Source organism: Nycticebus coucang, chromosome 2 (genome assembly GCF_027406575.1).
Source record: "Nycticebus coucang isolate mNycCou1 chromosome 2, mNycCou1.pri, whole genome shotgun sequence".
Classification (NCBI taxonomy): domain Eukaryota; kingdom Metazoa; phylum Chordata; class Mammalia; order Primates; family Lorisidae; genus Nycticebus; species Nycticebus coucang.
The window spans coordinates 97060894-97085660 of record NC_069781.1 but is presented as its reverse complement, the minus strand read 5'-3'; the positions used below and the strand labels follow the sequence as shown (position 1 = coordinate 97085660).

The 24767-nt window shown below is 44.3% G+C and overlaps 1 protein-coding gene across 7 annotated transcripts in view; it reads right to left on the bottom strand.

The window, feature by feature from the left end:
* The window catches only part of NTRK2 (neurotrophic receptor tyrosine kinase 2), a 381718-nt gene that overhangs the window by 62280 nt on the left and 294671 nt on the right, over positions 1-24767 (bottom strand). For 6 of the 7 annotated variants that reach the window (XR_008376955.1, XM_053576758.1, XM_053576767.1 and 3 more), the window contains 2 exons: positions 21450-21622; positions 15638-15872 (listed from right to left, as the gene is read on the bottom strand). Coding sequence is in view for 6 of the 7 variants with exons in the window: in XM_053576758.1 (XP_053432733.1) it covers positions 15638-15872; positions 21450-21622 (408 nt within the window). In the remaining variant the exon portion in view is untranslated. Of the gene's footprint in view, positions 1-15637; positions 15873-21449; positions 21623-24767 lie in introns of those variants that run through there. The other variant, XM_053576780.1, reaches the window with a different exon arrangement.

Below are 24767 nucleotides of genomic sequence, written 5' to 3'. Positions count from 1 at the left end.
AAAGTAAGAGAGGTTAAATGAGTTGTTCAAAGTCACACACTACACACATATTGAAGGTAAAAAACGATCCAGGTCTGTTGTCAGCCAGCCCGAGTTCTTTGGCATAGTAGTCAGATTTGGAATTAACCCAAAACTGAAGAGCCAGCAGGTTGGATGAAACATCCAGATCTGAAAAGGACAGATGAACGATTATATTTCTGAAGCCCCTTTCCAACCCGAAAGGGGATGGTTTTAAAAATCTAACTCTTGTCCTTCTTTAACCAACACCACTTTAGAACTTTGTTCCATGCACAGTGGGCTACTGACCTAGATGGACCTCTTTGTGCTCAAAAGCCAGGGCTGTGAGAATACCTAGGTTACCCTCACCTGCCCCACATCCCCAGGGCTGTGCTGAGGGTGTCAGGAGATTTCAGAGTGGGCAGAGCACAATCTTTTTGAGAACAGAGGTTCAGATGGCAGCTCTGCCACAGGGATAAGTGATGGCACCACAGGAAAGTGACTTTACCTCTGCATTATTAAAAGATGGTTGAGAGGGTGACAAGCCAAGATGAGACAGAAAAAGAGGCTAAATATGTCAGTCTTCCTTCAAACCCAACATTAACCCACGAAGACATCTATAGGAGTCTTTTAAGGTCACAGTTGTTTCCTACAATGAAGTCTAATGAATTCTCCAGAAAGAAATTCACTTTGTCCTAAGAGAGCCAGGAAGAATCTAAGCACCTGTATTAACTGCAAGAAAACATAGAGCTGTTGGACATCCTCAGCCGGGTCTCTCTTGGGAGTGCATGTTCTCTGTGCGCCCTTAACACTGGGCACCAATCCCTCCACACCCTTTCCAAGCCCAGGAAGGTGTCTGCAGAGGCGAGGCACGAGCCTCCAATCCTCCCCAGCCTCCTGCTGTATCCCTGTCATCAGCAACATGTGAATGAACCAAATTACTTCCAGGGCTGAAGGCGTGGGCCACACAGCCAGGCTCTGCCGTCAAAGGAGCCCAGCGTCATGTTCTCCACCCCCTTATGAGAAGGCTGATGCTGTCGTAAGGCTGTGAGGGAGGAAGCTGGCCTGGAAATGCCATGTAGGGAAGAAACTGTTCCATTTCAGTGTTAGGATTCTAAAATAGCTGCTAATAAAAAGCCTTCGTACTGTGACACTTCAATACAGACACCCACAAGGATACCTTGACAAGCTGTTTGACTCTTCATGGGCCTTTTCTTGCTTTTCCTGCGCAGGAACCCCACACAGATATACACATATACAATGGTGCAGTGACAGACAAAGCCAGCAGGGGTCTGCCTAGACCGCCGGGCTGGCTGGGGGTGCCTGGCTCATCGTGGGAGACTCTGCTGACGGATGTTGGCTTGCCGAGGAGCATGGGGCTTCATCTTACACCCGCTGCTTACTCTGTCTCTCTCTCCACCCTCATGATATCCTAGAGAATGACCCAGCTCACCTCCCAGGATGAGTGAGGAGACCCTAAAATAATACATCATTTACCAGTGATCACGAGAAATCAATCTTGGGCTCATTCGGAAATGCCATCGTTCAAAGAATTTAGGCTCTGGTGTCAAAGTATGTAGAATATGTTTATAGTCTAGTGATTAAAATTCAAAGAAGCTTTCCTAATATAAGTACTATAAATCAATTAGTTTTGGTAATATCACCTCTATCAGGAAAATAAAGTCATGTTTGAGATCATTTTTAACAGCACCTACTCTTTTTCTGAAGCTTGATAGGAGCTAAGACCTGTGGTAAAGTTACCATTTGAATCTTAGCATAGATAAGACCACGTTACGTCCTTGGCTACTTCTGTAAACATTCGTGAACAGGACCCCGATAACACTTACCTACACATCAGACTCACCTAAAAGCTTGTAAATTCCCCATTCTCACAAATACATACACACCCCTTGCCCTAAGATACTGAATCAGTACATCTAAGACAAGGCCCAGGACTCAAGATTTAGGAAAAAAGTACTCTGAGGTTCCAATGTATGGTGGAGCTTGGGACCCTACACAGTGGGGAAGTCTAGAGTACCTGGGAAGATAATACTGCCATGGCTCCATTAGCATAAGAAGAATTTGAGAAGTTTTCTCACAGTTGGATATCACAAGCTACTTTATGTTTAATAACTCTCTTAGTGGAGTCGAGTGCAGGATTTTTTTTATCTGGTAAATAGAATTCCTCTAGCTATACACCTGTTCTAAGTTCTTACGGTCGCCAGTGGAATGATTGACAAGAGGCACTGCTGCTACTCTGTGTAATGGTTTTAATGTGTTCACAGGCATCCGATATTAAGTTAGATGTTGTAACTGTATCTTATACATGGAAAAACTAAGCAGAAATTTGAAATACCTACCCAAGGACAGAATTTTAAGGAAGTTATATGGGAAGTCCATCAAACCATGCTTAGATGTAGGAGTGATTTCTATCCTGAAGAGCCACGATGTTGAATAAAATCTTTACTTTGAAAAATTTGCATAAAGAATATTATAGAGCTTGCAGCATTCCTTTTAGGTAATAATCACGATCAGTAAGAACTTAGGAAGTGCTGAGCACTCTGTGAGGCACACGGAGTGCAAAGTTAGAGCGTGTACGTCCTGCCCCAGAAGCACTTTTAAGTAGACAATCTCGTCATGTTTACAACTTCAGTCATATGCCAAGGTCTTTAAGGTTAACAACCCCTTACCTGCTATTCATGCTTTAAGGCCCAAGTTGAATTCTATTTCTTTTAGAGAATCTTCCAGATTTCATCCCACATCTCCCCCCAGATCAGTTCATCTCTCTTTTCCACAATATCTATCATACTGCCTCATATATCAGAGTGATTCACTGATATCTCTTCTCCTAGGAGTTGGGTGATTTTTTTAAGGGAACGAACATGTCTTCCTCAGGATTTATGTACTGATGAGACATAGGTAAAAACTACATATTCAATGCCATCTTGGATTAATACAGCTATTTCATCCATGCAAGGTGTTTGAAGCCTGACCATAAGCAAAGACTGTGGGAGAAGGTGCATTCTGCCCACACATCTTTTTCCAAAGCTTCTTGAACCAACTCATTTTGAGCCTAGGGAATTTCTCAGCAGTTAAGTAGGCTAAGATAATTTCCTCTTGCTCAATACTCACTAGAGATGGAGAAAAATCTACTCTCCTACATAAGTAATAATCTTGTGTAGGCAGGAAAACTTTAATTGTAGAAAACGTATTATGTAAATGTGCATTATTTGATTAAAAAGGAAAAAAAATAAAACCTTCACAGGAAGTAGCTGCTTTAAAGAGATGAAAGAAGGTATTTTCTTTCCTGCACCTTGTAAGTGGTTCGCTGATAGATTTTTGTTTTTTGTTTTTGTTTTTTGTTGGTTTTTTTGAGACAGAGTTTCACTATGTTGCCCTCGATAGAGTGCTGTGACGTCACAGCTCACAGCAACTTCAAACTCTTGGACTTAAGTGATTCTTTTGCCTCAGCCTTCTGAGTAGCTGGGACTATAGGTACCCGCCATGCCAGGCTGTTTTTTGGTTGCAGTTGTGATTGTTCTTTATCAGGCCTGGGCTGGGCTCGAACCTGCTGGCCTTGGTGTATGTGGCTGGTGCCCTACTCACTGAGCTATAGGCACTGAGGAAATGATGTATGCATCATGGAGAAATAACAACTACCTTCTGCTTTTAGGCAAGATGGAGTATCAGAGAAGAGATTTACTCTCTTGCCTGAAACAATTAGAAAATAGCTTAATATACAAAACAACTGTTTTCACAACACTAGATAACAAGAAATGAAGAATGTGATCCAAGACATGAGAAAAGAGGGTGGTAAGTCTAGTGATTACCCAACCTCAACATTGAGAGAGACAGAAAGGAGCCCAGGTGGACCTCAGCAAGCTCCATAAGCTCAGCAAGCTCTCACCTTCTGGGGAGATCAAGGTGCCTAGACAGAATGCTCATCTTCCCTGATTGTCAGAAAAATGAAAATTAAAACCACCTTGAGATATCACCTATACCCAGGGAGAATAACCCATATCACAAAGTCTCAAAGCTGCAGATGCTGGCGTGGATGTGGAGAGAAGGGAGCACTTTTACACTGCTGGTGGGACTGCAAACTAATACAGCCTTAGGAAGGAAGTATGGAGGATCCTCAAAGAACTCAAATTAGACCTCCCATTTGATCCTGTAATCCCATTACCAGGCATCTCCCCAGAAGAAAAAACATCATTTCATCAGAAGGACATTTGCACTAGACTGTTTATTGCAGCTCAATTTACAATGGTCAAAATGTGGAAACAACCTAAATGCCCACCAACCCAGAAATGGTTTAACGAGCTGTGGTATATGTAAACCATGGAATACTATTCAGCCACTAAAAAAGATGGAGACTTTACATCTTTTGTATTAACCTGGATGGAGTTGGAACATGTTCTTCTTAGTAAAGCATCACAAGAATGGAGAAGCAAGAATCCAATGTACTTAACACTAATATGAAGGCAGTAGATAATCTAATACAAGGAGTGAGGCGGAGTTAGAGGAAGAAGGGAATGGGTAGAGGGGAGGTCAGATGGGGATGGGGGTTCATGGTATATGGCACACCTTTTGGGGGCAGGACACAATTATAAGAGGGACTTTACCTAACAAATGCAATCAGTGTAACCTAATTCTTTGTACCCTCAATGAATCCCAAACTAAAAAATAAAGGTGCCTAGATTGGAAGAAAGAGAAGAGAAAGCTGCGCACAGAAAGGGCACAGGAGAGCTGCGGAGCATTGTGCTGAGTACTGATCAAGGCATTCATGTGAGGATAATATCCATGGCAACTACTCAATGGATCAGAGAAAACAGTGCTCAGCGCTCTCACAGGGCCAGAAATAGTGCTGGTGCCCCCAAGGCAGAGTGAAGACCTCATGCTTCATGGGACACTGGGTAGAGCACTCAGTAGAATCTGCCTCCTTAATGGGGATGAAGCCCTAATGTAGGCATTGTTCTTGCCCTGCCTTATAAATCTTATAAATGCCTTTTAGAACAAAGATCAAAAATATTTATAGGAATGCGATAACATTCAGCATCAGGCAAAGTAAAATTCACCAGGCATGCAAAGGAGCAGAAAATAGGATCTCCAATGAGGAGGAAACTCAATCAACTGAAATTGATCCAGAACTGACACAAATGTTAGAATTACAGACAAGTGCATTGTAACATTCATTATAACTATATTCCATATGCTTAAAAAGTTAACGAGAAGCATGTAAAACATGAGAGGAGACCTATTTTGATCTTCTAGGCATGAAAACTATAAAGTATGAAATGAAAAAATATACTGGATTGGAATAATGAAGAATTAGACATTGCAGGAGAAAAGATTATTGAACTTGATGACATAGCCATAGAAACTACCCCAAATGAAACACACAGAAACAATTGAGTCCAAAAACATAAAAAAGCACTCAGTGAACCAGGAGGCAGTGTCAAGTGGCTTAATCTAAGTGAAATCGGAGTCCCCAGGGAGTTGGTGGGAAAAACAGAAGAAATATTTGACCAAATAATGGCCCCCAAAGTGCTAAACTGATGAAAACTACAAGCCCACAAATTTAAAAAATCCAATGAACTCAAGCATGAGAAATATAAATAAAACTATACCGAGGCCCATCATTATCAAATTTCCCAAGACCAGCAATAAAGAGAAAATCTTAAAAGCAGCCAGAGAAAAAAGAAGTATGACATGAGGTACAGAGGAACAAAGATCTCCCATGGAGAAATTCAGGACTTTTATTTTTTTAGGAATGATTATGTGTCACTTCAATTTATTGTGCTCAACCTTTAAAGGCAGGAACTCATCACAAATGGAGAAACAGAGGTTATCATGGTGCATGAGGTCAGTGTGACAGATCATTTTGTTGCTTGCCCCAAAGCTACTTCCTTCCTTTTTTCCTGCAGTTGAATCATAGTTTTGTCCAGGTCTTTGGTAACAGGCCATTGATCTCTGGCAAGTCATCTTAGCCCTTCATTTTGACCCACCTCTGGCCAAGGAGGTGTAAGAAGTCCTTACAGAGGAGATGTTCTGGGAAAGATTTATATCCTGATAGAAAGAGGTGTGTGGGGAGAAGCAATCTGTATCCTGGAGCCACGCTGCCTCCCTCCTACAATTGCAGTTTTGATGTTTGGATTTGCTGTAGCTATCTTGCAGCCAAGAGGGAAAGCAAAGCAATCTCCCAGTGCCAATCTACAGCTCCAACACCGGAAAGCCTCTGACCCAACCAGAAACTGCCCACCTCTGAACTCCCTGTCCCATGAGCAAAGCTACTCCCTGCATGCTTAGCTACTTCTGGTAGCACATTGATACCTTGGGCTAAACACATTCCTAACTGATATTAAACTCATAAGTTTAGAAAAGAAAAATCAGAGATCAGAACCTTTATCTTCAGGCTCCAAATGTGATGCTCCTTCCTCTGTAACTCCACTCTTTGTTGCCAGTTTCCTCTTTAAAGTAGCTCTGGTCTAAGTGATGCAAATGCTGGTAATGTCAAAGGCACGAGAAAGACAAGGCCTGACTACTTCAAAAATAATGGAAGGGATTCCTAATTTTCTTTACAGATGTCTTTTACCTGTTTTTTTAGATAGATTCCTAGGTATTACATTTTCTTTGAAGCTACTGTGAAGGGAATTGTGTCCTTGATTAGCCTCTTGCCTTGGCTGTTATTGTCACATAGAAAGTCGACTGAGTTTTAGACATTTAAATATTTTTCTTTCATGATACAAATATGCAGAAGTCTCTGCTTTATTTAATGGATTCCTGGAGCCCACAACCTTTTAATCTGCACAGAAAATCCTTTCAAAAGTGGAGGAAATTATTTTATGATTGGGCAAATACAGCCTTTCTATTAAACATTTCTTTCTTTTTTTTTTTTTACATATACATGTGTTAATTAGGTTTTCTTTTTTTTTTGCCTTCACAAAATTAAAAAGACTTAAAATTTATTAATAATAACAATGTTTAAGATAATGGTTAGAAAACAAAAACCTTGTAAAGAATGAAGGAACATAAATACATTCAGAAAAGGAATCAGACAATTGCTTCATTGAAATATTGAGCAATAATAATGATAATAATAATGCAAAGAAAGTAACATTCACATTGTCAAATACGAGTATGTCTATTGTAGAATGCTTTGACTCTGAGATTCAGTATGGAGTCATCGGTTAACTTATGTTATTTTTTTAAGTATCAAAAAATAGACAACTAATATTTATAAATAAAAGATAATTTTAAAAAACAGATCATACTAAATCTTATAGACAATAGACAAAAAAATACATTAAAATCATTCTACTTGATCTGGCTTCACCTGATATTAAAGTTGGAGAAAGTATATTATTATAAAGAAGAAATTACAAACATATTTCCTAATTCCTAATTTTCTTTACAGATGTCCTTTACCTGTTTTGTTAGATATATTCGTAGGTATTACATTTTCTTTGAAGCTACTGTGAAGGGAATTGTGTCCTTGATTAGCTTCTTGCCTTAGCTGTTATTGGCACATAGAAAGGCTACTGAGTTTTGGACATTTAAATATTTAATATCCTGATACCCTACTGTATTTTTTGATTACTTCCAGGAGTCCTGTGGTTGAGTCTTTGGGGTTCTGTAAGTATAAGATCAAGCTGCAGATGCTGGCGTGGATGTGGAGAGAGGGGAACACTTTTACACTGCTGGTGGGACTGCAAACTAATTCAGGCTTTTTGGAAGAAAGTATGGAGAATCCTTAAAGCACTCAAACTAGACCTTGCATTTGATCCTGCAATCCCATTACTGGGCATCTACCCAGAAGACAAAAAATCATTTTATCATGAGGACATTTGCACAACACTGTTTATCACAGCTCAATTTACAATGGTCAAAATGTGGAAACAACCTAAATGCCCACCAACCCAGGAATGGATTAACAAGCTGTGGTATATATACACCATGGAATACTATTCAGCCACTAAAAAGGATGGAGACTATACATCTTTTGTACTAACTTGGATAGAAGTAGAATGCATTCTTCTTAGTAAAGCATCACAAGAATGGAGAAGCAAGAATCTAATGCACTCAGTTTTGATATGAGGACAGTTGCTGACCTAGTACATGGTATGGGGTGGGAGGATGGGGAGGTGGAGAGAGGGAAAGAAGGAGGGGGGTAAGGGTGTCACAGGATTTGGTACACCTCTTGGGGGGAGGAACACATTTATAAGAGGGACCTTGCCTGACAAATGCAGTTAGTGTAACCTGGTTCTTATACCCTCAATGAATCCCCATCAATTAAAAAAAAAAAATAATGGAGGAGAGACCTTTCAGGACTTTGAGGTATCAGAGTCCTTCTGGCCCATCCAAGCCAATGGGCAGTGCCTACTTTCGCCTACCTTCCTTCTCAATGCATGTACAAGCATACTTATTTTCTGTCTGTAGCATATGTATAAAGCATAAGGGGCTAGAGACTCAGAACACCAAAACAACAGCAACCGAAACAAACACAAATAACCCAAAGGGGATTTATCCACCTACTACATCTACTGCTCACATTCTTCACTGGCGAGGAGATGAGTGGAATAGGGGACCTGGACAACACGTCTCCAGACCAGCTCCTCCATGCTGGCTTCTTCAATTTTCTACAGAATTTGTTAAAAGATCACAGAGCATAGATAGGCATAATAGATCAAAGGCTCTGAGGAGTTGTGCAACAAGGAAAAAGATTGCTTACCTTATGGCTACAGATTTCTTTTACTGAAACACATCCACTGACAGCTCATGTATGCAGTTTGAGAGACCCGGCTCTAGGCAGATTAAACACATACCCCATGTTGACATAATGGGGACTATTGGGCAGCTCCATTTCATAGATCATATGACATTTCCGAATGCAGTTACGAATTTAACTTTCTTTTTTTTTTTTTGTAGAGACAGAGTCTCACTTTATGGCCCTCGGTAGAGTGCCGTGGCCTCACACAGCTCACAGCAACCTCCAATTCCTGGGCTTAAGCGATTCTCTTGCCTCAGCCTCCCGAGTAGCTGGAACTACAGGCGCCCGCCACGACGCCCGGCTATTTTTTGGTTGCAATTCAGCCAGGGCCGGGTTTGAACCTGCCACCCTCGGTATATGGGGCCGGCACCTTACCGAGTGAGCCACAGGCGCCGCCCCGTATTTAACTTTCTGATGTAAAAACTCTCAGTGGTTCCCCATGGCCAAAAGGATCAAATCCAAAGTCCTTGGTGTGGCAAACATGTCCATACAAAATCTGATAATTGCCTACAGAGCATACTTTGTCAGCCTCAGAAGTGTGGCAATTGCCTGGCCACACGCTGTGATGTGTGTACTGCCGTCTCTCTCTCTTACTTTCTAAGCTTCTCTCCCTGTTGTGACTCAAGGCCTTCTTGCCAACAGAACAATCTAAGGTCTATATCTGAAAACCCAGATCAAATATCTTGTTTCTGTGAACTCTACTCTGCTTTTCCAAGGTAGGCGGGAGGCTTTCTCTTCAGGGTTCCTGGTATGTGTCTCTGTTACAGCACTTATCACATTGCATTGAAATGTCTAAAACCTCCTCCAAGTAGAGCCCATGTGTCTATTGTAATGATTATACAGCATCCAGCACTTAGTAGTTGTTTTATAAATATGTGCCGAGTGAATGAACCAATGAATGAATGAGAGGACTCTTACACTCACTCTGTTGCAACTTCGAAGCATATGTAAAATGTTCTTAGGAACACTTGAATACAAATTAAACCAATTTAGAATCTTGTATGCAAATCTAGTTTAATATAAAATTAGGCTGAACTCAATGTTCTGCTTTCCCCCTGGCAGACAGGTTCCTCTGAACTGTGCTCCCTCTGAACGTTGTAAGAGGCATGAATTGAAGATGATTTCATAAAATAAACAACCTCTTAGGTTTCTGAGACCACTTTTGATTAAGAGAGCAAACAGAAAGGTCTGTAATTGCTCGTGTAAAAGTTAAGAGTCCTCGTGTAAGTATTATAATGACTGGAAAAATAAGGAGATGAAACAACATACAAATGAGAGTGAATGACACGGCGGACATCCCTCTTTCAGGAAGGGATTGGGTGCCCTTCACGTGAACGTTGTGGCTTGTTTCAAGGGTTCTAGATATAGTTTACCAGAGGGACTTTTCCTGTTACAGTTATAAGTGGAAATCAGTTTTAGCCCTGGGCTTTGGAAGGGATAAGGATGTCCCTATAATCCCAGCTTTACTATCTGAAGGCAGTGCCTCTAACCTCAGAGCTAGACCCAGATACACTTCTGAACATCTTTTGTATTCACCTATGGGGCTAAAAGGACACACTCCAAAAGGCTTTTCCTGATAGGACTCCTATTCAACATTAATTTACTGACAGTACATTAATAGTATGTGCCATGCACTGTATCAGTTCACAAAGCTACAAAACTGTAGAAGACTTGCCCTCGCTCAGCTCTCCTATTAGTAAGAGCGCCATGGAGATGGACCAGTTTCCTTGATGCAAGGTACTCTACACTGTGATCCCTATTTGTGTAAAGGACTGAGCAATTACTCTTCCTGGAGGAAGTCAGGGAGGAGATGACACTGAAATTTCCTCTTTTGCTGCTCCTTGCAGAGGAAATGGCCTTGGCACATGACACTAGAAACACCTGTGGAGCAAGCCCGTCTACCTATCTATCCATCTACCTGTCTAGAAATGTTCACATTATGTGAAAATATTCTTTAGGAATTAACACATTCATTATAAAGACCAAGGTGGGGGGCGGCGCCTGTGGCTCAGTTGGTAAGGCGCCGGCCCCATATACCGAGGGTGGCGGGTTCAAACCCGGCCCCAGCCAAACTGCAACCAAAAAATAGCCGGGCTTTGTGGCGGGCGCCTGTAGTCCCAGCTGCTTGGGAGGCTGAGGCAAGAGAATCGCTTAAGCCCAGGAGTTGGAGGTTGCTGTGAGCTGTGTGAGGCCACGGCACTCTACCGAGGGCCATAAAGTGAGACTCTGTCTCTACAAAAAAAAAAAAAAAAAAAAAAAAAAAAACCAAGGTGGGATGGCAAACTCTTGATTATTTCTCACCTGCTTGTCTAGTTCTTCACTTGTCTCAACTTTCTCCTCTCTACTGTGGCTCAGAACCTTGTTTTCTAGTTCATCAACGTTTTTCCTCCAGGGTGAGCAGGGTGAGGCAAAAGGTGCTGAAGTTCAAGTAGGTTCATTTGGCTACTTGCTCTCTCAGCTGTAATACAGTGTATCTTTCTTTCTCCCAGAAGTGAAAACAGTGAGCATCTAATGATGATTTCTTGGAATCTGTAGCTAACATCATTTTAACACTTTAGGATTCTGCCTGTGGCCTTGCTGAACCAAGTTACATCCATTTGCTTCCTGAAATGTATACTGTAAATCAACTTGCCTACTCTGCTTCCTGTTTTTCTCAAGTACAAGATGAATTAAAGAATAGGATTTCTGACAACTCCAACATAAAACTAAATCCCAGGGGACGACAAGATTTGAGACCTCGCATTGAAGATGTTTGGGGTTCTCTACTCACCAACAAATCATATGCATTTGAAGCACATTTTAGAATCAAACAGTGAAAGCTCCAAAGTGCACATTAAAAAAATTTCAATGGATCCACTGTGGCATGGTAATGACCAAGTAGAGTGAGATCTTAAGTCTCCAGCAGGCAGAATGTGACAAAAATCTGGTTCAGATGTTTCTTAAATGTCAGGTTTTGCCAGTGGAGGAAAGGGATAAAAAACAAAATAAGAGACTGGTAACTGCGGAACTGCTAATTAAAACAATTCAGAGAACATAAATGCTAGAGTAATTTTGGGCTCGCCATGTCGGGCTGGTTTCAATGCAAATGCAGTGTTCCGATTTCTCCCTTCACGGGGAAGGTATAATTAGCTCAGCTGCAACAGGGTGGAAGCCTTGATGCAGCCATCCCTGGTGCTGCCAGCTCCCCCGTGACGAAGGAACAGCTGCCACCTGCCCAGCCTGCCACGATGGCACAGAGTCACCGCCACCCCACCAGGTTGCTCACAGCCACTGTGAATAGATGGCTCAGGCTTCTAGTGCAATTGGTTCTTGCTTAAAGGCAAGGGACATTTTACTCGATCAAGTCAATTCCAGGTACCATTCTACTACATGAGAGAGTCTTGGCTATCACAAAACCCCTCCCCTGCTGTCGTTGTGGAAAGAATTTTTAACACTAGTGAGGACAAGCCACATTGGTGACCAGCTCCTCACTTTGGAGTCTGATGTAGGCTGTTGGAGAGGATAGGCAGAAAATAATTTTAAAAACTTATATAGCGTTGGCAAGCAAGAAAGCTGAACTCGAAGGACACCTACAGTTCCTAGCCAGAGTGAGAAAGAAGATGAAGATGGCCAGGTGTGGTGGCTCAGGCTTGTAATCCCAACATCGTAGGAGGCTGAGACAGGAGGATCACACGACACTTGGAGAAGTTCAGGACCAACCCTGGCAACATAGCAAGACCCTGTCTCTATAAAAAATTAAAAAGAAATGAGTCCATAGCCCTAGCTACTTAAGAGGCTGAGGTAGGAGGATTGCTTGAGTCCAGCAGTTTGAGGCTACAATGAGCTATGATCAGGCCACCACACTCCTGCCTGGGTAGCAAAGAGAGACCTTGGCTCCTCAAACAAACAAACAAAAATGAAGAGATAGTGTGGGGATGGGTTTCAAGCTAAGTTTATAAATGATCCAATAGTTGATAATGGCATAAAAACCAGCAAGCTCCAGGTCACAGTCCCTCCAAGATGTGCTGAAGTGCTGCAAAACAGAGCAAAACCTTCGCTTGTCCACTGGACATGTTCAGCAGAATGGACCCCACTGACATGCTATGTCAGTAAGTAAACATATCCCAAGAACCTGTTCTAGAAAATTAAATGCTCATTTTAATGAAACCCAAAGGTGAGCAACCATCTTGAAACTTTAAAGAAGAAAATTCACAGTTTCCTTGCTTTCCTAGGCTGTGATCACACTGTTGGGTCTTCCATCCACCATCTACCTCCCTGGCCTTACTTGTCCATTCTCACCTATTTTTTTAATTGGATGATTTACCTTCTTATTGCTGAGATTTTCAGTATTCTTTTCTCTAAATTATTTTTCTGGAGATTCCTATACAGGAGGATGTTGGGTTCCACTTGGGGATCAATAACTTTATTGATTTGGATAATATTTAGGTTAAAACATTGAGCACTTACTTTTTGCAAGGTGCTTTGAAACCCTTTTTAACTTATTGCTAGAGAGAAAGCTGTTGCTTAGGACACATGTTCCTCCCTTAGAGCAGTGGTTCTCAATGACCCATAGGAACTGTATTAAAGAGCCGCGGCATTAGGAAGGTTGAGAACCACTGCTTTAGAGGCTCATCAAGATCCGCAAAGCTTTTCCTCGGAGAACCACCCATGTGTTTCTCTGTCTCCTGAGACAGGGAGACTTCCCCCCTACACACACCTTCCATCAAGGAAACAGAACTATCAGAGGAGACACAGCTATTGGTAGGTAACATCTCCCCCATGTTGGAGATATCTGGAACAAACAAGTCATTGCTTTTTTTTTTTTTTTTTTTGTAGAGTGCCATGGTAGAGTGCCATGATGTCACAGGACTCACAGCAACCTCTAGCTCTTGGGCTTCCGCGATTCTCCTGCCTCAGCCTCCCGAGCAGCTGGGACTACAGGCACCCGCCACAACGCCCGGCTATTTTTTGGTTGCAGTTCAGCCGGGGCTGGGTTTGAACCCGCCACCCTCGGTATATGGGGCCGGCACCTTACTCACTGAGCCATAGGTGCCACCCACTAGTCATTGCTTTTAAGCTACATTTTGAACACTTGAAGTTAAGACTGTGCCCACATTTCCTGCAAATATACCCAGGAGAATCCTTTTCAATTTAGGCTCTGTTCTTTCTCGCCATGCAAAATGTGAGCAATGCTTATCAAGGTGACAATGGAAGAAATACCGCAAAACAATTACCAGAAGAAAACGCGGTGAGGCAATGGACTCGATTTCTTAGACTAACTGTAGCACAGCAGGCGCCACTCAATGGCAGAGGCATCAGAGGTGAGTGAGGCTGAGGAAGGGGCATAGGAAACAAGTTGAGCAAGTGCTCTTCAAAAATAAATAATAATGTGAAGAGCTAAGGCATCGTTTCCACCACCTCTACCTGATTATAGAAGGCAGTCAAGTGCTAGTCTTTATTCTCTTAGGTTACACACAGCCAGCATGTTTACCTGCCTATTCCTCTCTCCTTGAAAATCAAACAACATAAACAATAACATCCAATTGAAGGTAGGAAGTGGCAGAACACCACCCTGAATCTTCACTCTAAATATCATGACTTCAGAATTTCCAGAAATGTCCCTTTTCTCTCGTACCCAAGTTCTGAGATCTCAGTTAACACACCTGACATACCCAGGGGGCAAGTTCCAGATCACCAGTGTATTTGAATTATCTGAATCACCGTCTATAACCTGCCCCTCAGAGGTTTCAGGGCAGCTGCCTGGGACCATTCAGGGACAGGCGGGACAGACCATCTCACATCGCACAAAGAAACCCACTGGCTAAACTGCTTTCAGCCAAGATGGTTCTGTGGGGGATGTTCCAAGGTCTGCTGTGTTACTATTTATGGAGATGAATTATCTTTAGTTGAAATCTCAAGGAAAGGCTTCAGGCATGATTTCACAGAATCAAATCCAGACCTCAAAATCCTTTAACCCCATGCCCACCAAGAACTTCCCCAAGCCCCCAGAGTCCCCTGGAAAGATTCTCACACTGAGAGCTTTTCTCATAGAAATGTCACATACCATTCTGGAGTGCCATGGGAAGAGCAAGATGGGGTATTATGGGCTAAATTATGTCCCGCCCAAATTCACATGCTGAGGACCTCAGCCCCAGAACCTCAGAATGTGACTGTATTTGGAAAAAGAACATTTATTTATTTATTTATTTATTTATTTTGAAACAGAGTCTCTATTTCTTTCCTTCTTTCTTTTCTTTCTTCCTCTCTTTCTCTCCCACCCTTTCTTTCCTAATTTTTGAGGCGCTATGGTGGTGTAGCTCACAGCAACCTCAAACTCCAGGGCTTGAGCAATCCTCTTGCCTCAGCCTTCCCAGTAGCTGGAACTACAGGAGCCCACCACAACACCCGGCTAGTTTTTCTATTTCTAGAGACAAGGTTTTGCTCTTGCTCAGGCTGATCTTAAACTCCTGAGCTCAAGCACTCCACTCTCGTCAGCCTCCCAGAGTGCTAGAATTACAGGTGTGGGCCACTGCACCCAGCTGGAGAAAGGACTTTAGACAATTAAGTTAAAATGAGATGGTTGGGGGAGTCCTCACAAAAGGAAATAGACATGCAGAGAGACATTTAGGGTACAAACACATGTGAGGAACGAGGCTGGGTAAGGACTCAGTGAGAAGGAACCCAGCTGCAAGCCAGGGAGAGAGACCTGAGAAGGCAGCAGACCTGCAGGCGTCGTGATCTTGGATGGCCTGCCTCCAGAGCTGTGAGAAGAAAATTTCTGTTTTTATGCCAGCTAGTGTGTGATCTATTGCTGTGGAAGCCCTAGCAAACAAATGCAGGGGAGGCCTCAGAAAATGAGGGCCCTGAGGCCTCCTTGCCTGTATAGCTACTCACCCTATAGTAGTCAGTGCTGTACACGTCCCGGGACATCCCAAAGTCCCCGATCTTCACCAGCAGGTTCTCCCCCACCAGGCAGTTCCGGGTGGCAAGGTCACGGTGCACAAAGTGCTGGGACGCCAGGTAGACCATGCCTGCGGCGATCTGCTGGGCTATGTGCAGCATCTGGGACTGCGTCAGCTCTGTCGGTGGGTTGCCTTCGGCCATCAGCACGGCGTCGGGTCCGTGTGCCCTAGGGAGGGAGCCAGAAGGCATAGCTGAGGCCGCAGCTCTTTGACTCGGGGCCCTCTGCCCCCATCAGCCACTGGTGCTAAAGGAAACTGCCCGACTGAGCAGAAAGAGAGACAGAGATGCTTCAGCTACCCTGTACCTTTACCCCTAAAGTCCCAAGAGGAGCCAGGCTGCTTCCTTTCCCAGACAGTCTGGAATTCCCAGGGCTCCATGAGCCTGAACGCCCCCCAAACACAGACAACTTGGTGTTTTAGAGGCTCCAGAACTTTTCTGGGGTCAGTCACTGACCAGAGTCCTTGACCATGAGAAGCAGCAGGTAGCTAAAGCAAAACAGAAATGCAGCAAAATGCTGGGCACAGAGGGCACTCCCGTAGGGATGGACATAGTCCCTGCAGCCAGCACCCCTCAGAGCTGACTCCTGCAGAGTGTCCCCACCAGCACAGCTCATGGTCTCCCCCTCTCCCCTGATCTGTAACCAGGCAGGGTTTTCAAGGTGCCCTTGACGCCCTCGAGCCCAGTTCAACAGAGACTCAGGACATTCTCAGCCTGAACATTCATCCCCACCTCCAGCTCAGCACACGTACTGGCCAACATACAGGGGAGCTCTTATGAATTACAACACTTTTTTTTTTTTTTTGCTGGGCAAAATTTTGGTTTTTACACTATTGGAGGTATAGTATTTTTTTACATTTTTTTTTCTTCTATCTTACACACTTGGCCTTTCTCCAGCTGTGGATGACTTAGGACATCTTAACACTGCATGTGCTTCAGGGAGCCGAGGGCCCCAGTCCTGGGATAGCTCAGCAGTCTCTGCTCTGGCATCCTGTGCTTTGAGCTAAGATTGGGGTCAGTGCCCTGGTGGCCTGAGGGGGTGCTGCAGGGCAAGGAACAAAGGCACTCGGTGCGGCGGGCTCTGCCTGGCCTGGTCAAGGCTTCTCCTGGCGCAGGCAAAGAACAAAGGAGATAATCTCCTTCAGAACATTTGATAACACTTGGGATAAATATAGAAGATTTTACTATTAATACATTTTAAAATGGGTTACCTCACCTGCAGGGTTCTAGACCTGTCCGAATATTGAAAGCGGGAAAACCAGAGCTATCCAAGAACAGATGTTATATATTTTGCCCTGTGCCCCCTCACGAACTATTCATCTTCCATAATGGCTCAACCCACAGTGATTCTCTTTTTCTTTGATTTTAAAACATTGTGTCACAGACTTTCCGTTCTTGTATTTTCAGGGAATGAGCATTGGACAAGGACAGGAGCACACTCCCTTCTCCAATCTGCAGTTTCTTCATTGGTCAAAATTGAAAAAGGACATTATGCTGGGACTTCCAAGTCCCTTCTAACTATCTGGATTTAATCATCCCCTAGAGACGAGCTTCCTCTTTTTGTACAAGGCTGGTCCTAACACATTTCACCTCTACTCAAACCACAGTTCCCAACCGCCCTTCGTCGCATTGGGAAATAACACTGGAGAGATGCTTTGAGGTTTTCTTCAGCTCAAAATCTCTTATCAGAGGTGAGAAATCTATAGTATAATGGCCAAAGCTCTCGGGTATCTGCACTGGATTTGGATCCTGTCCTAACACACTAGCTGTGTGACCTCAGGTGAATTACCTAGCCTCTCTGGGCCTGTTTATTTGTTATGTAAAATGGAGATACTGACTGCATCTAGCTATGGGTTCTGGTGTGAGGATAAATTGAGATTCTCCTTGCGTAGTGCTCCATGGCCTTTCACAAGAAAGCCGGAGAGAAAGGCTTTGCAAACAAAGCTTCTTTTTAAAAAGAGAAACGGAGAGATGACATGAAAACACAAGTTAGCCTCTGTACATTCCTTTGTGCAACTGGCCTATGACAGGACTCCTTGGGACTCTTAGTGCCGGCCGTCCAGCACTAAGGGGCTGGGAAAGTGAGGATGTTTTCACTTGTCTTACTAACTCTACTGTGATCTCAACACCAGGAGAAGGATCTAAGGGTACACGTAAACTATGGAAAACTGAAATAAGGACCCAAAGAATCTGGACCAGAATTCAATCTTCATAGATCTAGTCCGAATTATTGATTACTCCAGCCTTATTTCATCCCCAGCAAACTGGACTACTCTGGCAAAGTCGCCGATAGAAGCATTGTTAGAAGCCAGTGCAAATGGCCAATAATATTAGCTTATTAGGTTTCAACAAGCTTAAAATGCTTAGAAAGGCTCCATAAATATTAACCATACTTGCTTAAAAAATACTCCTCTATTTCCCCTCTTTAGAAGGGAACTCTGGAAAGATTCTAAGGGAAAAAAATTATAAAACCCTTGCAAGCAAGGAAGGGCTATGTTTTACGCATTTCCCAACCCAACTAGCAGAAGGCCTGGCCTCATGTGCTCAATATATGGCTTTTGGATGAATAAAAAGGGTGGTTAAAAAGGGAAGAAATCTGCCTTGAAGGGCAGTGCCAGTGATAGTTGGGAACTTTTCATAAAGCTAATTTCCTGGTTGCCTTCCAGAAAGAGGGCAGCTTATCTTTGCAGCATGTTAGCACACCTGAGAACCTGACTCCTGGGATGGCAAACCTCTTCTTCCCAGACTTAGTAGATCCTGATTTCAAGCAGGGAAAGTTTCCAATCGCTCCACGCCCCATCCAGGACGCCAAGGGAGAACCAGGTGCCTGCTCCTTCTGGAAGGCAGGAGGGGGAGCTTGGAGAGGCTGACCGAGTAAGAAAGTGAAGGAAAACACACACACACACACACACACAGCTCATAGCAGCATTTAATTATATCCAGGTGAATATAACTGGATTTATTATGCTACAGTTTGGGGAAAGCATCCTTTTGAATTAGGGAGGTAGCCTGGGGCATAGGAAAATATTTCTCCTAGGAGCAGGTAGACCTCGACCAAATTCAGCTTCTTTTCTTCCTTGTCATGTGAGATCTGACAAGACAATGTGCAACAGCTGCCATTGTCCCCTGACCTATCGCCTATAAGAAGATCTTGGCTGACATAAGATAACGCACTAGGATGGCCTGGGAAGACTGCGGATCGGCTTCATATCCCTTCACCCACATGGTCACAGGAGAGGCAGAGACTGGGGACCCTCCCCCAGCAAAGGAGAACGAAACTGCACATGTATCCACGAGGCTAGAGATGGCAGAAATTATCCAGATGGCACTAACCATGTGATGACATTTCTAAAAACAGCAGTACACTCTCTCCCTTCCACTGTTCTCATAGTGACTGACTGACTGACTGCTTAAACTGCAGTGTCCGAATCTTCCAGCAGACGCATGAAGCTCACTAGGGCTGGCTTTTGTGTAAAGCTCTCTTCACTGTCCATGGAAACAAAAGGAAGACAGAGAGGTCTAGCTGTCGCCGTAACACACAAGGTATCACTTCCCCAGGATTTTGGACCTCACGACCAAAATGAGGAGAAAAATGTGGCAGAGATGAAGGGTTGTGGGGACAACATTGATTGATACTGACCAATCCAACATTGCTGCCACTAGTCCCTGCAATGGATTAAATTAAATTCTTTTTACAGGGAAGGAAACAGAGTCCAACAAGGGCAGGAATCAGCCTTCCTCCAACATCTTTCCTGTTTCTCCTAGGAATTATTACCTACCAAGGTACACATACCACGGGCAGCATATCTGCTAATCTCTCAAAAATGAGGGTCAGCTAAACTGTAAAGAAAATAGCATGTTAGACCCAGACAAGAGCTAAACCGGATCTATCTCAGACCCATCCAAGAACTGAAATGACCTAGGCTGGAGCCTCATTTAAGGGACAGGCACAGCTGATGTTGAATAGAAAGAAGAACCCAGGTCCTTCCTGGGAGATCTCAGGCCTCCTGAACTCAGGACCTCTTACTCTTTAGGTGTACAGCCTTACACACACCACTTCCATTTGTGCCTCTGCTTAATGCAAATCAAAGCATCCCTGGGTTTCCTTCACCCAGGAGTACCTGCTCAGCGCACTCTTCTCTCCCTTGGTAGAAGGCAGATGCAGCTTGAGAACCCTCTCTATGGGCTCTACCATTAACTTCCCTGTCTCATCAAACGCAACCCTCCCTGTGATTTCTCCTACTGAGGCAGCTGGTTTGCCAGTGGAAATCATTCCTGGAGGAATTCAAGCATCTGTTCATTGAAAACTTCCTATTTGCTCCTACATCAAGTGCTTTCTATCCTTAGTTCAGTCCTCGTGCCTACCCTGCTGGCTCAATAGTCTCATCAGAACAGCTAAGAAACCTGTGTGACTCAGCTACTGAATACCAGAGCTGAGATTCAGCTTCTGATTCTCTGTCTGAAGATCAAAATCCCTGCTGTTATTTGTCATACCACACTGTCTCCTCAAGAATCATACACACAACCCCTAGTACTGTGTGAGTTCGCCTTAGGTTTCCAAAACAACTTGACCTTTCCTCCTGGTTGTGCTCACTCTGTGCTGTTGCTCACTTGCTTTATCCTGTAACTGCTCCTAGCTCCCTGGACCCTCCACCCCAGGGAGACCCAAACTAAAACCCGATCAGCCAGTGCTAGAATTCCCAGTGACACTAACCCTATTTAATAGCCCGATGACTCCCTTTTAGAGTCAACATTTTCTCTCCTTTGCCTTGCCTTCTTTTTTTTTTTTTAATTTTTTTATTAAATCATAACTGTATACAATGATATGATTATGGGGCATCATACACTCACTTCATAAACCATTTGACACTTTTTTATCACAGTGGTTAACATAGCCTTTCCGGCTTTATCTCAGTTACTGTGCCAAAACATTTATATTCTACATTTACCAAGTTTCGCAAATACCCCTGTAATATGCACCACAGGTGTGTGCCTTGCCTTCTTCTAAAGACCCTGCTCACCATGAAGCCCTTAAGTGAAGCTGTCTGTTTTTTCATGCCCTCAGGGTCTCAGCACCAGCCACAGTCCTACATACGCTGTTTCACCCCCTTCCTTCGGGAGATTTGCTTCTTTGAATTCGATCACTCCACTGTAGTTCCTCGGAACTACCTACCCCCTGGTTACTCTTTTCATCCTCAGAATGAAGTCCAAGCCCCCGCCCTTCCAGCCTTGAATCCTCCAGGGATTTTCCACTTCCTACTTCCCCCCTACTCCCCGTTCATTCCACAGTCTGGAGTGAAGAGTCAAGCCCCAGACTCTTCACTCTCACCTGACCACACTTCCACTGTGACACCTGGGTCCCTTTGCCTTAAATAACATTCTTCTCTTGCCCACCTGGCAAACTCCCACAGACCCTCTAAGGCCCATCTCAAATGCACATGTCACATATCAGCTCATAGAACAAACACTCCATAAATTCAGGGTGAACTGAGTTGAATCAGTACATCATACTGTGTAGAGTTCATCAACTAGGGGAAGAAAGCAATTCTGTGGCCCTCTCTTTTTCTTTGTTCCTGTCCTGAAATACTTTATTGTGGTTCCCAGGGAAGACAACTCCAGAGAAAGAACTGGGGGGCCCTTCAGCCTTCCCAGGAACTCCCTGTCCTCACCTACAGGCTGTTGGAGCCCTGAAGTCCTGCCCCTTCTGCCAGCCAATCTCCCCCGACCCCTCGCTGTCTCACTGTACCTGAGGAACTTGTTGAGGTCCCCATGCTTCATGTACTCAAAGACCATGATGAGCGGGTCGCCCTCCACACAAACACCGTAGAACTTGACAATGTGTTCGTGCTGGAGGTTGGTCAGCAGCTCGGCCTCTCGGTGGAAGTCCTTGCGTGCATTGTCACTGGCATCCTTCAGCGTCTGTTGGGCAAGGGCAGAGAGGGAAGAAACCCAACATGATTACACTGAGGGTGTCAGAGGGGAGCGGCACTGGGCCCACAATTCCCAGAAAGGAAGAACATGCATCTTATTTATTACACGAGAGAATAGAAAACAGCCTAATTCCTGAAAGAAGGATGTTTATATTAATAATTGTGGAATAATCCCCACATGAATGCAGAGCTTTACAGTTTACAGCAAACGTTTACAGACATTCTCTCACTAGTTACAGATGAGAGCTCTTTTCACGGCTCTGGTCCTCTCAAACCCCAGTCCGGTCCCAGTGATTCCCCTGGGCTTCCCTCCGCTTTCCGTGCCTGTTGTGTTTTCTGCGACACTCTGTGTGGCTCATGTAACCTTTCAAAAACTTTATATTATGAAAATATTCAGCAAAAAGAAGAGTACAATGAATCTTTCTGAACCCACCTCCAGTTTCGGCAATGATCATTTTGCCAGTCTGTATGTAACCTTCTCTAGCCTGTGTCCACTGGCTCGTAAACCATCCCTGCCCACTGAGCTGTGAGAAGACCGATCATACTGCCAAGGTGAAGATGGCCAGGAGCATGCCAGCCAGGATCAGGTGCCTTTAGTCTTCTACTTGGCTCACCCTGTCTCCACAGTGTCATAGCAGGGCAAAGATGGCATTTTGATGCCATACAGTGTGCTGAGGACTTGCCATGTGCCCATCACTGAGCCAAAACTGTGACAGCATCAAGAAGGCAGTGACCCAGATTCTGGCCTCAGGCCCTCATGGGCAAATAGAGAAATAAGACAAGTATATAAATAAATATGATTCAAGTTCAAAAGCTAGTGTCCTAAATATAACAGCTCTTGTCCTCTGTCCAGCTTGATTCCTTGACCTCCTCTTATGAACTATCTGCAGCCCAAATGACAATGGGCCCTGCCTCCCCACCTTTGCACATACCCATTCCTCTGCCTGGAATGCTACCTTGCGTGTAGCTGCAGGTGTGGAAAGTTGGACTCCCCACCCTTGCCAGAGCTGTCCACTTCCTAATCCATGGAACCTGTAATTATGTTGTGTTATATGGCAAAAGAGACAGTGCAGGTGTAATTAAGCATCTTCGTGTAGGGGGGATTATCCAAATGGGTCCAGTGTCATCAAGAACCTTACAAGAGCAAAGACAGAAAGGACCAAGGACAGTGGTAGAGATCAGAGAGGAGAGAAGATGCCACACCACTGGCTGTGACAATAGAGGAAGGAGCCACAGAGCCACCATGAAAGTATCCTCTAGAGGCTGGAGAGGCAAGGAAATGGATTCAGCCTCGAACCTCCAGAAGAAACCAGCCCTGCTAATGTCTTGACTTTAGCTTATTAAAATTGATTTCAGATGTCTGACCATGAGAAATAACTCATGTTCTTTAAGCCACTGAGTTTGTAGTAATTTGTCACAACAGCAATAGGAAACTAATACACATGGCTAATATCTAGCTGTCCTCCAAGGCTCAGCCTGCTGTCTGTCACCCTGGCCACCCATCATTGCTGGCACAATCCCTTTGCCCCCAGGCCAGGTTGGATGACCCTTCTAGGTGTACCTCACACTTACCTCTCTCTTCCCGCCAACCCCAGTACATTCTGATGTCATGTCTGCTTGTCTCTGGTTCAGACCGAGAGCTCCTTGACCCAGGGGCTGTGCCTTCCCTCTCTGCATCACTGGCACTGGGAATGGCGCAGGGCATGTATTCAACAGGTACTTGTGGGATAAATGATAAAGACACAAGCACTAAACACGACAGCAAATGAGTTCAGAGATGGAGTGGTTGCTTCTGACTGAGGAGGAGGAGAGAAGCCCAGAGACGACTCCTGGTAGAGATGACATGTGAGTGTGCGAATCCTGTCTCAGGGGAGACTGCAGTCAGTCATTACCAAGGTTAGATGGCAAATGTGAACATCCATATTCATGCAAATTTGCTATTGGAAGGGAATGAAAGTGCTGTCATCCATCAGACATATGCTGACTATATAATTAAACCTATGTTCCAGGAGCCAAGAACACTGCTGGGTCCTTGGTGGTCATTTTCTAGATCACTGCCTGGACTCTGCTTTCCCTGAGGGGATACCTCTGACCTGGACCACCTACAGACCTGGGGATGTGTCACAGGTCAAGTTCCCGGAGGAGCAGGCTGAGAGGAGATTGGCAGGGGAGACATTTCCCAGGCGTGCTCTTAGGATCCACCCCTGTGGGAGGCAGGGGACAGAGGCAGTTTCAACAAAAGCCTCATCTGCCCCCACAGGACATCCCTTCGGAGCTGGTCTGAGTAGGGCTCAGGGGCTGAGTCTTAGCAGATCTTTATCAATCAGTCATTCCATGGGGCTGTTTTCCCAGCAGCTGGGGGGTAAGTTCTTCATTCTGCAGAGGGGCTGGTTGCTTTGTTACTGAGTCAGGCACTGGAAGACTTTTCAGTATGCAATGCAGGGGGCCCGCAGCTGCTCTCCACATAGGAGGGGACCAGTGCATATGCAGGGCCTGCCTTGTGTCAGCCACAGAAAACACTCATGTGGTGGAGGTAGCCACAAAATCACAAAGTATTTTCTGCTACCATCATCACAGAATCTCTAGCACTTTCCCTAACTATCTATAGCAGGACTGAAGGTTCTCTCCCCATTGGTGACCTGACCCAAGTCATTGGTGTGGTTTTTATTAAATCAGAGGCAGTTGCTTCTTATGTTAAATTCTAGAGATTCAAAAAAAAGGGTCTGGGAATAGCCGGGCATTGTGGCGGGCGCCTGTAGTACCAGCAGCTTGGGAGGCTGAGGCAAGAGAATCGCATAAGCCCAAGAGTTAGAGGTTGCTGTGAGCCATGTGACACCACGGCACTCTACCTGAGGGCAGTATAGTGAGACTCTGTCTCTACAAAAAAAAAAAAAAGAAAGAAAGAAAAAAAGGGTCTGGGATTCACATTATCACTTGATTTTCTGAGGAGTGTCTCTACAAGCACCATGAGCTCTGCTTGGAAAAGTGAGGGGATTTGGGCCAGCAAGTGCTCTGAGAGGCCATAAAGCTTCCATGGTTCCACTGCCATGGAAACCACACATGTCTTCATTTAATTACAAAATGAACAGTGGCAGAGAACCTGAGGTCTGGGTTTCTGCTCCTTTGAAGCTGTG